We start from the raw sequence: 12,045 nt of genomic DNA on the forward strand, positions 1-12,045 counted from the left end.
CGTGACTAAAATAGTATCCAAGCAAAAATAAAAAATGTTAAAAATTAAAACTGGGCTTAGAAATTAGGGAAAATGCCGCTTGAATCCACACTAAATATTACCTATCGTGTTCACCCTTAGCTAAGCATACAAAACCCACCTACTTTTCCCTTCTGTATCTGTCACCGCCTCCCTCTCTCCACTCTTTCCCATCCTTTCAGCCCCTCCCTCTCATCGAACAGATGATTTACTTGAAGTGTTTCTACAAGAACGACCATATTATATTATGTTCATTGACATTTTGCTAATTATAATTATGATTTTCCATTTGGATTGGATTCAATTTTAACGAAGCAATACATTTTTCAAATTTTTATGGGGGCCTGTTGGTAACAGGATTACCCTTCCTAATTAATTTTATGTATATTTTTTTTGTTACAGTATATATTATACATATATATATATATATATATATATATTTTTTACACACAAACCAATTAACTATTGATCTTGTAAATTATTTCTACAATGGATTGGTAAAATTCGAACACATGTGTTTGTTTTTATTTAGAAAACCCCCACAAAACAAGGGGGAAATTACCCTTGTAAATGTCTAGCTTGATCCACGTAAGTGCCAATCAACAGTCAATAGGTATTTGAAAATAGTTTTATTTGAGAAATTTGGGTAAAAACGCCAATAAATAATAATATTGACGGACCCTAACCGTATCCACACTAATGCAAACAATTAAATTTTAGTTCCTTTTTGGCTTTTACAATGTCGTTATCGATTGGTTAAGTAGGATTTTTGGATTGTATGTACAAACAAAAAATAAAATTAAAACTTTTAACTTTACCGGGTAGTCGGAGGGGGGTATAACATTTTGGGGTTTGATACAGTATCATATTATAAGGACATGTCCATACATTTTTCCGGGGTAAACTCTATAGGAATAATTATAAGTAATTGAAAATGATAAAATCACTGGCTCTATAATATTTCACAAACCGGGACGGTCGCTAGTCAACGCTATACAACTAACACTTTATAGCACTTTCAGTATTTCTTATAAAAAGTGGAAATCTTTTTTTGTTTTCTTTAGTAAAAACTTTATTTTACACGCACAATGTTCAACAAAGTTGTAAGTTCATGCCTGTTGGTAGCGGTACCCGTGCTGTGCGCGGTTGGGTATTGTATATACTTCGACCATACTAGAAGAAATCACCCAGATTTCAAGAAAAACCTAAGAGAAAAACGTCAAAAGGCGAAGAATCAATCGATCCGGACGAGCTTTTTAGCTGAGCAAAGACAATTGTTGGATACGGCTAAGTTAAAAATACAAATCACCGGCCGAACCTATTTCTTTACCACAAAATCAAGCTTGCGTTTTGTGTGGTAAAAAAAAAATAACAGAACGTCGACAACCTGCTGCCAATGTGGTAATTACGTTTGTAAAAAACACTCATCCAAAACTGCGGTCTAACTCGTGTGTGCAACCAAAAAGTGACCAAGATAGCTTTGAGGGCGTATAACTTATTTACTTTTTCCCCACTCGTATATAAGTCATTTACTTGTAACAAGAGTCTCTTATTTTAATTATTCACAAGAAAGTGATATTTATATATTTCCTATAACTTAAGAATGCGCGCATGCTCGAAAGTTAAGTATTTCGTTTTTTGATCATTTACTTGTAGTCCAATCTCTTTCCCCTTACATATTAACTTTTCGGCCGTCCGTATTACACCTTCTTCAGTTTCTCCTATAAATATTATGTCATCTGCGTATGCTGCTCATGTTATTTGATGAACTTCTCCTATGGTTAGACAGTTGATTAAATACATACTATTTGATCAACTGTCGATTTCCCTGGCATGAATCCTGACTGATATTTTCCTACTTTTTCCTTTGAGTATGGTTTGATTCGGTTCAACATTATGTTTGATACTATTTTGTAAGATGTGTTTAGTAGGGATATAGGGTCTCCTTTTTTGTGAGTCGGGCATAACACGGACACGCGCAATGTGGTCGGTATTTCTTCTTATCTTCATATAATATCTACTAGCCGTTTTAGCTGTCATGATGGTGATGTTTGTTTGTGTATATCTGCAAAATTAACTAATCTTGTACCATTATCGTTTGAGACTTTATGTAGACTCTCTTTCCCAATTGTTGGTCTGTATATTAACTCTTGTCCTATTTTCGCATAAAAACCCCCCAGTAAGATTTTCACTTAAGAACCTAAGAAAAAATCATGTAACATATGAATTCAATACAAATTTTCTCCTGATTTCAAATCTGAAATTTTTTTTCGTTAAATAAACAATTAATTAATTTAATACGAGTTCTATTTTAAAAAAATGTCAATTTAATGTACTTTCATTTTTTGTAAAATTTTAATGTACTGTAATTTTTTGTATTCTTAAAATATCCTGAATGTCTTAGTGTAATGTAAAGTAGAACTTTACATTTAGTACGTTACTACCTGAGCTTCGAGTATAGCGTAAAGGTCTTTATGATCCTTCATAAGCTTTATTCTTTTGTTATTCACTATACCTCCGAAGACTTCTGTAATAGAAGAAAAGCACGGGGAAGCGGCGGTGAATGGATATTTTAAATAAGTATGAAAACGACTCTTAATCGGGGTGTGCATGTGTGTATGTTTACTACAAGGGCTCACTTCCTGCCTCTAGACTTACTATTACACAGTGTTATAATATTGTATACAGTACATACCTTGTCGTGGAGTTACTCGAAGCTCTATGACCTTGTCGATATTCCTTGAGTATGTGATCTTGATATGTCGAAATGAACGTTGTTTTAACACGAATGTTTTCATTCATAAAATATTTCAGACACTGGTGTTTTAACGTTATCTTACGACCATCTGTTTCTCGTTAAAGTGTAATTCAGTACACGGTCTACCAATGGTATTATAATAATCAGTGCGCTTGTCAGAAATAACCACGTCTACTGAGTTATTATAAGCCGACTACATTCCTTGCTGACCAAAAATAGTCACATGGGTGTAATAGGATTGTTCGACCGCTAGAATTAATGTCCTTTAACGATACCTTTAAGAGGAAAGTAATTAGGTATAGGTATATGTATATAATGAACGAAAGAACAACAGTGTTTTTGTTGGTTAATAATGACACGTGTGTGATAAGAAACTCGTACGGTTTAAAGTATTTAAGTAATTGAACTGTAATGAATATAGTATTTTTATATATCGCTACGGACTCGGCGTATGTATGTGTAAGGATAATAAGGAAGGATTATATTATTGGTGGCCGCGGCGGACTGATAACAGCTACCCGACTTTGGCGTCCACACAATAAGGAAAGGAAGGACATTGGTGGCCGCGGCGGACTGATAACAGCTACCCGACTTTGGCGTCCACACAATAAGGAAAGGAAGGACATTGGTGGCCGCGGCGGACTGATAACAGCTACCCGACTTTGGCGTCCACACAATAAGGAAAGAAAGGATATTGGTGGCCGCGGCGGACTGATAACAGCTACCCGACTTTGGCGTCCACACAATAAGGAGAGGAAGGTTGTAAGAGAGATGTGAGAGAGCAACTGCGCTTCGCTGCGCTGTGGGCTGGGTTAAATAGTGCGTTTCTGTGTTGGTTAAGTTCGTCTCGGATAAGTTCGTGTCGAGTCGTGTGTTTAACTCCTTCTTTAATGAACCTATTGTTATGTAAATGTTACGCCTAAAATGAGTATGTACGCTATCTATTAGAGTATTTTAAGTTTATTGAAATTATTCAAAGAGGTTCTATATCACACTACGCGCGTTGTATATTGAATAATAATAACATGATAGTTATATAAAAATGTCACATATAGTATAAATTTGAATATATAATATGTTATTACAAAATGATAGTTTAATAAATATAGTTAAAACTTAGACATATGCTTTATGTTACTACACTTCCATGGCGTCTGCGTGCTTCTCCAGTATAGGCCCAAACATTTTTATGGCCTCATCTTGTATCTCATTACTAGGGTATGCAAATATTGTCGACAAAGCGTCCGCGAATTTAATATTTACCGCCATGTCTTTTGTATGAAGTTGTTGGGCTAGTAACTTAGCCGTATCCAACAATTGTCTTTGCTCAGCTAAAAAGCTCGTCCGGATCGATTGATTCTTCGCCTTTTGACGTTTTTCTCTTAGGTTTTTCTTGAAATCTGGGTGATTTCTTCTAGTATGGTCGAAGTATATGGTTTTTACAGATATCAAAAATAAGGCCCCGAAAAATGCATGTATTTCTTTTTGATCTGTAAATCTAAAATCGCGGTCTCTACAATTAGGGTTCGTGTTTTTCGCCCATGGAATGTAAATATTTGTGTGCAAAACAATTTTATCGACTATATCCGGATAGCACACGCAGATGACATAATAATTATAGGAGAATCCGAAGAAGGTGTAATACGGACGGCCGAAAAGCTAATATGTAAGGGGAAAGAGATTGGACTACAAGTAAATGATCAAAAAACGAAATCCTTAATAATATCTCGAAGAGAACACATACAATATTCGCTAGTAGTTGGAGACTTAACCTTCGAAAGGGCATCAAGCTTTAAATATCTAGGAGTAGATATTAACCAACAAGCAAGTAGCCACGAAGAAATTAACAGGACGATAACGGCAGGAAATAAGTGCTGTTTTGCGCTTGTACCATTATTTAAGTCAAGATTGCTGTCCAAAAACAGGAAACTAAGACTTTATAAAGTGCTTATTAGACCTATAGTCCTGTACGCTTGTGGAGGAGCGTGAGCGTCAACGAAATCGTCATTCAAAATGCCAAACCGATTCAAGTGCGCTTGAAAGGCGCCCGTGTTCAGTCAGAAACTGGGTAGCAAAGTGTCGCGGGGGCTTCCACTCTGGACACAGAGTGCGACCGACCTCCGGCATGTACGTGTAGGTAACGCGGCCCTCCTGGACGGTGTTCCATCGGTCTTGCTATACCGTGTCGAGACTCAGTAAAATGTCACGGCGGCTTCGGTTTGGCTGGTTTTCAGCCCGTTTCCTGCAGTAGGAATATTCCTCAGACTTGTTGGGTAATATCATCTACTCATAGGTATTTAAATTTCGATACCTTTTTTGAAGGTTAAATGTAACATATCAATTCAACAATTATTTATTATTTTCGTTAAATAAACAATTTTTTAATGAGATACGAGTTCAATTTTAAAAAATTCTAAATTAAAAAAAAATTGAATAACTTTTTTTTGTACTCTTAAAACATCCTGAATGTCTCATACACTCACTCTATATATATTATGCAAAATATTCCTTACAGTTATGTTTAATCGACTTTGAAAGATTTTCAGTTTTTCTCAGGTTTTTCTTAGTAACACTCGGCGTAGAAGATTATTAGGTGTTACTGTTAATAGCCGGACACGTTCGTTATCGCATATGGTAATTAAATTAGCTTGAAACCCTATCGAAGAATCGATGATATAATACGCTTTGGTTACATTTGTTGTAGCTCACTTCTTTGCTCGGCGGTACCACTTGGCGACCGACAGCTTCAGGCGGATCTACTCCATCCTTGTGGCAATCTTCTCAAGGGCTGGATTGAGAGATGGTCTCCAAGGTTTCAGTGGTCTCTCCAAGTCCAAGAACTGTCACGTCGTCGATGTCAAGAAACCCACCGGTTGTTTGTTTCCACGGCCTCATGAAGACCCCGCTTCCTAAACAGCAGAAGGACCATGGGCTTCTTCCGGACCACCGTAATTAGTTTTTTTCAATTTCTCAGGTTTTTTACCACCACCTCGAGCACTTCATTCATAATGAAATCAGGGCCAAGGACTTTACCGTAAGGCAGCCTCGTTCCTGCTACGGTGAGCTGACTTCATATCGGGCTCGAGTTGAAGGCAAGCATCGGCGTTGGATCTTCTGCTGGCCCCCTGGAATCGCCTACGAGCCGATAGAGAAGACTTCCTCAACTCGGCGACCAATGTGTTACTTTCTTCCTTCCTCGTACGAAGAACCATTCACATGTGTTGTTTTGCTTCAAAATTTAATCAACACGGATTTATCGATTCGAATCACACGTGTAAACTTAATGATGATGAGCTAACGTAGTAAAAGTTACGGGATAATTATTGTTCGGGCTAGTAATGTTTGCAAATTGAAGACTTTCTTAATAAAAAAAAAAGGAATACAAATTATTATTCGTTGTTTTTGGTGTGCATTTTTTTATTTCCGACACTTTCCGATCGAGAAAGCCATACTCATATTTCCCGGAAGACAATACATTATATTGTATCGTACGATAATTGAGTCAAGTACGAACACGCTTATATATTATGTACATATTATACTGATCATTTATCGGATTGTGATAAATTTGTATTATTTTACAATAATGTAATATTGTCTCCATAATTGGGGATATGAACCGCATCGCAACATCATTAAATACGATAAAATTGCACTTTTCATTCAATCATACACGTGCACTTTGTTGTCATCGATGATGGAAGTTAATATTGTTATTATTTTTTGTACTCTTTCTTATAGTATTTAGTACGCAAACTTCCAATCGTCCAAGTAAACCGAGTATAACTCTGTGGTTGCGGGTAGTTCGAAATTTGTATTTTGATTCAACAACCAACAGCCCATGCCAAACTATTTACTCGTAGAAAATCAATAATATTCATATGCGATTGGTTTATCTAATATCAGATATGCATCTTAAATAGGAATTTTTCTAAGAAAAGTCAATCGCACATTAAATATTTACAAGATATATTTTTATATGTGAAATTCTTTCAGAAAGAGGAATTTTTCAACTTTGACTAGACGCATAGAACTTTTTACCTACAGGAAAAACAAATAATATTTATTTTTGTGAAATACTTCATTGAGAAATTTCAAACCTTGGTCATGTATATTGTATACGTTATATAATAATCGTACATATTTGGACTAACGTTGGTACCTACACTGACTTTAATCAGCCTTTAAGCTTCAACAATTTGAAATTCGTATAATTAAACAGCAATCGATGTTTATACTAGCTAGTCGGATGGTTCATTATATCTTTTTTTAAATTTTCAATATCAACAACTAAGCTTAAGCGGGAACCGGGTTATCATAAAGTCAATTAAATCAAAAGAGATCAGACGGAGTGAAGAGAAGTGCTATATGCAAATGTCGGGCTACAAAACTGTGATTTTTGTTTTAATTTATTAAAACAGTCATTAGCGTGTAGCTAAACCAACAATCTGAAAGGCATTGCATAAATAAGCTTACATCGAATCAATAAATTTTACTGCAACTACGGTAGTGTAATATATTCAACGACAATGCCAGGAGATGAGAAAGCCGCACTTTCTTTACACCACGATATATTATGTTAAACTTAATTTACAATATTTTACACGAAGACGACGCCAAAATTTTCTGGTTGTAAAGATTTTCATCGGAAAGTAACAATTTATAACAAAACATATACATTTCGACGGTACATATTATGTATCAAAACGCATTATGTTTGATGATTGTTTGGTAATAATTATGCAGCATAATTTATGCTACAATGTCCAATGAATGCATTTGCAAAATATTGTTGACATATTATTATGGAAATATACCCGACTACTAACTGTAATGTTTTATGAGTTGTATTAGAAATGTAGGTATTGTTTTGATAAAAACAGAGTATAATAGTTATTAGCTGGCATAGAATTTTACTAGTCGTATCTAATGTTATTATTACTCTCTGTCAGACGGTTTAGATTTTTTCGCCAACTGACTGCGACGGTGGAGATTATTATTCCAACACGAAAACGCAAATGCAAACGTGTTTTGTCACACATCAGAGTAAAACCATTACCTTCTCGCTTTGCATCGAAGCTAAAATTAAGGTATATTTTTGATTATGAACTTTTTTGTTTGTCTTTGTAAAAACCTCTTATCTAAAAAAGAAGGTTTTTTTTAGTTCATCGAAAAAAAAGTTAAATACGCTTTATAGGATAATAAAAATGTTAACAAATTTAACAATTTACACGTTTTCAAAAAAAATAATTTTAACTTGTATTTTCCGCTCGGATCAATTGGTAGAAGTAATCTGAGATGAATTGAAGGTACTGGTGCGGTCACCATATTATATTATGTCCACAATTTTTCCAAAATTATGTTTTTAAATAGGAATATTAAAAAAAAAAAAACCAGTACAGTGGGGTCGGGGCATAGTGGGGACGGAGAATAGTTGGGTCGGGGCATAGTGGTGACGGGGAGGTCACAGGTTTAGAGGAATTTTTAAATCTGAAAGTGATAAAATCACTTTCGAAAAAACGCTTCGATGCAAATCGGTAGTTAGTATTTTCAAGTCAGTACAGTCCAAACCAAGCACAGTATAAACCAGCTAAGTTAGAAAGTTTTAAATGAAGGTTCTGTATTTACAAATGAGCATCAAAGCGTTAATTTGAAAGTGATTTTATCCGAGAGGACTAGTACAGTAGAGTATTGGCATAATGTAATCAAAGCAATGAGGAAACGGAGAGGTCACAGGTCTACAAGAATTATTATAAATAAAAGTGACAAAATTGAATAAAAAATGGAATTTATGTAAACTTAAAGTCAAAAGTGGTAATTGAGCACAAAACTTAATAGTATCATTCTGCATAGATATACATAAAATTGTTTTAATGATTTGATCAATTTTTTTTAAAGATTTTAGGTGTTTTTGTTAAAATATACGCAATCTGCGAAAACACAGTTTTCCGGCAATTAAAAAAAACTGTAGTGCCGAATTTGTCACCCGTTTAATATGTTATGGATACATATGAGTTCCAAATACTGGCAAATTTTCAACCCAAAAGTTTTAAAATTACGGCTAAAAACGCCGAAAAACAAAAAAAACTTGTACCCCTAGGGGGGTGGGAAATGGGTATAAGTTAAATTTGACACAACTGACGTGCGCGGGCATACCAGATAAATATTTCTTAAACATTTCAACTCGATCCGACTCTTTTTCTCGAAACTATAGCCAGTAAAAGTTCTAACTTAAAAACTCGTACGGTTTTTTTTTTGTTTTTTTTTAACTTTCGTCTGTGAAGAGTTAAACTTTTTCAACTTTTACCCCCCCCCCCCCCCAAAGTACCAACTAGATGAAATTTGCGAATTATAGAGTTGCTACTCGAAGGAATTGGTCCAGTATTAAAAAAGTTACAGTGTATACAGCGAAAAAAAAAGCCCACATCAGAGTAAAACCAATACCTTCTCGCTTTGCATCGAAGCTAAAAACAAATATGCACGATATATTACAGTGTCTTCTTAATGTGAAATATTTATTTTTATTCAACCTCTAAAAACTAATTAACAATTTTATACCAAAAAAAATCATGGCCGTTAATAGTATTAATAGTTGTAAAAAAAAAGTTAATAACAAGTTTTTTTTTAATAAAAATAAAATAACAAGTAAGGAAAGTGAACTGTGGTTAATTTGTATAGTCATATTATCGCTATAAACTTCCTATAACACACATTTTGTATTAGTACTAACGAAATATATTAATTTTAGACATATTAATTATTCCTGTTAAACCGTGAGAACTATTAACACATTTTGGTAAATCAAAACCTCGTAGATACATAGATAAATCTAATAATTGTTAAACTATTTTTTACACAATTTAGGAACAACTAATTTTTATCTCTCACTATATATTGTAAGTTTAATCATAGTGATAAGCAATAAATATAATAAGTAAAAAAAAAAAACAATAAAAACAGCAACAGTTACAAGGAAAAACTATAACATTTTTGATCATACTGAAATCATTAAAGTGCGTCTTCTAAAGACATAATGATCAAATTCAGTAACTCGGTGTGCTCAATAATATCCAACGGCATATGGTAATAACTTAAGCTATCGGCATGTTGAGTTAAACCTACAAATAAAGCGAGTTTGGCAGCTAATGGGTTTTTGGTTTCCAACACGGTGTTATCGTCTGGTTGCATCTATAATTTTACAAAATAAATACATTAACATACTTAATACGTAAACGAAAATGCATAAATATGTAGATTGCTTTACTTTGTCTACGGTGAGCTTATGAACCAATCCATCGCCGCCCAGGTAAAATACTGAAAATCCATCATGCCATCTAAAATCATGTATTATAATATTTAAGGTACAAAAATAAATGTACATGTTTATGAATAATATTATACACATATAAATTTGTTCAAGAAAAAAATATACAACTAACTCAATTTATTAGATAGTATAACCGACAAACAAAATATCAGTTACCATGAAATACGGTATTTTTTATTTTTTTTATCTTTACGTGCATTATGATGTTTTAGGTAATGGAAAACCGTGTCTGAAGTAATTCTGACACAAGTCAGATCATGGTAAATTTGATGTTTACAAATTAACAAATAATAACTAAACCGTGAAATGAATGAATGTAAAAAAATGAAAACAAAACAAACATTTACTAAATGTGATTTGTAATATGTTTACACATAACCATTGTGAGTGCTATCTGCAACTCTCTCAGTATTTTGTTTAGCTTTAGCTATTTTTAAAAAAAATAATAGCTTACGTTTCAATATTTTGTTTGATGGCATTCTCAAAGTCCCAAAACTTGAACTTCCAAAATTTCATGAAAACTTTGAACCCTGATATGCCTTTTATCCTCCACCGAATTTTAACCGTACCATCTTCAGGGTGCTTTGTTGCTTTTAACACATCTAATTTTACAAACGCATATTTTAAATGTCCCATAATACGTAATAAACTGATTGAAGTCATAAAATAATGAAGTCCTCTAAAAATACAACAAGATTGTAAAATATACAATGTAAAGAAGTGAGTAAGATGATGATTACTAAATAATTACTTACACACTTTTTGTTCCTCTGATATTATTTTCAAAAACCAATTTGGGGTGATAAAGGGAATAATTTATGTTTTCTTTAAACAGTTTGGGTAGCTAAAAACAAATTATTATTAAACATAATGCTTGGATTGAACGTTTGATGTTTTTCGGTCATAAAACTTACATCTTCGACTAGGTTATTTTGCATGAATTCTAATTGCTCAGCAGTTGGTTGATCTCTTGGGTTTGATTCTTCTCTTTTATCAGGGGATATTGGATTACTTGAAAGTTGAACCATCGCTTTTTTTAAATCGCCTAAAGGTAACACAGATGTTCGAGTACAATTATTTCGTTTGTACCATATCACCGAATTCTTTAAGCTGTGTTTGTTTGCCATTTGTTGTCCGACACTGCCAAGTGGATGCAGTAAATTACAAGGTAATATTTTGGCATGCTGAAAATAATATTTTAGTTGTAAAGCCTATTTATAGAAAAAATCAAACAATTGTAATTTATGACAGGTACAACTACCAATTACAACCGATTACTACCAGGTACAAGTACCAATTTAGTATTAATGAAATATTGAAATATTACCTGAGAAGCTGACAGAGGCTGAATGATGTCAGTCATCCACTGTCCGTACGTTAACGCTTTGTTACTTCCGCTTAAATACTGATGTCCGTTTCCGATTTTCGTGCAAATTTTGCGCACAGCGTTTGCCATGTTCGAACCTCGTTGTGAATTAAAGTAATTGATGGTTGAATGCACTAAGTTTATAGCAGACCTAATTTATTATCGAATCAAAGTAAAATGTGTACTTAAAAAAAGCAAGTTGCGCTAGTTGGGTTTAGTGTTGCACAATAACAAGAAATTCGGCGTAAAAATTGTAAAGTGCCGAAATGCAGGTTCTCCAAAGTTACTGAACAGACCAGATACTGACCGACCGCAAGGATATGATAACCCGTATCACGCAATTGAAATGCCGATAAAATCAAGATGACGGTGTAGCCGTCATGACTTTACCAAATACCAGGCAAAAATCAACACTGGAATACGGTTGGTAGCAGTTCTTCCATATTCGATAAATGATAAGAGTACTTCCGAATGGATAACACATTAAATCGGTGTGGCCCATCCTCAACAAATTAAAACATACATATAATATTTAAAACAACTATTAAATTCAAATAAAATGACATGAAAGCGAGC

At 33.9% G+C, this 12,045-nt stretch overlaps 1 protein-coding gene across 1 annotated transcript; it reads right to left on the reverse strand.

The window, feature by feature from the left end:
- Nucleotides 1-9,408: 9,408 nt before the first annotated feature.
- LOC126846586 (uncharacterized protein C6orf136 homolog) lies at nt 9,409-11,771 on the reverse strand. The gene is made up of 6 exons (XM_050586190.1): nt 11,431-11,771; nt 11,018-11,287; nt 10,859-10,947; nt 10,558-10,782; nt 10,041-10,110; nt 9,409-9,964 (listed from the first exon to the last, which is right to left on the reverse strand). The coding sequence occupies exons 1-6, from the start codon at nt 11,557-11,559 to the stop codon at nt 9,785-9,787; spliced, it is 963 nt and encodes a 320-aa protein (XP_050442147.1). The 5' UTR covers nt 11,560-11,771; the 3' UTR covers nt 9,409-9,784.
- Between the last annotated feature and the right edge of the window lie 274 nt (nt 11,772-12,045).

The sequence above is a fragment of the Adelges cooleyi genome, unplaced genomic scaffold, assembly GCF_023614345.1.
Source record: "Adelges cooleyi isolate 19-005CV unplaced genomic scaffold, UGA_ACOO_1.1 ACOO_flye_CR_arks_rails_tigmint_CR_PRNA_9, whole genome shotgun sequence".
NCBI classification, from domain to species: Eukaryota; Metazoa; Arthropoda; class Insecta; order Hemiptera; family Adelgidae; genus Adelges; species Adelges cooleyi.

Excerpts from the sequence above, each read along its gene's own strand:
- LOC126846586 (XM_050586190.1), bottom strand. The coding sequence starts at position 11,559 with ATGGCAAACGCTGTGCGCAAAATTTGCACGAAAATCGGAAACGGACAT. Across the intron at positions 11,288-11,430 it reads AGCCTCTGTCAGCTTCTCAG|CATGCCAAAATATTACCTTG; the intron begins GTAATATTTCAA and ends TATTATTTTCAG. Across the intron at positions 10,783-10,858 it reads ATCAGAGGAACAAAAAGTGT|AGGACTTCATTATTTTATGA; the intron begins GTAAGTAATTAT and ends TTGTATTTTTAG.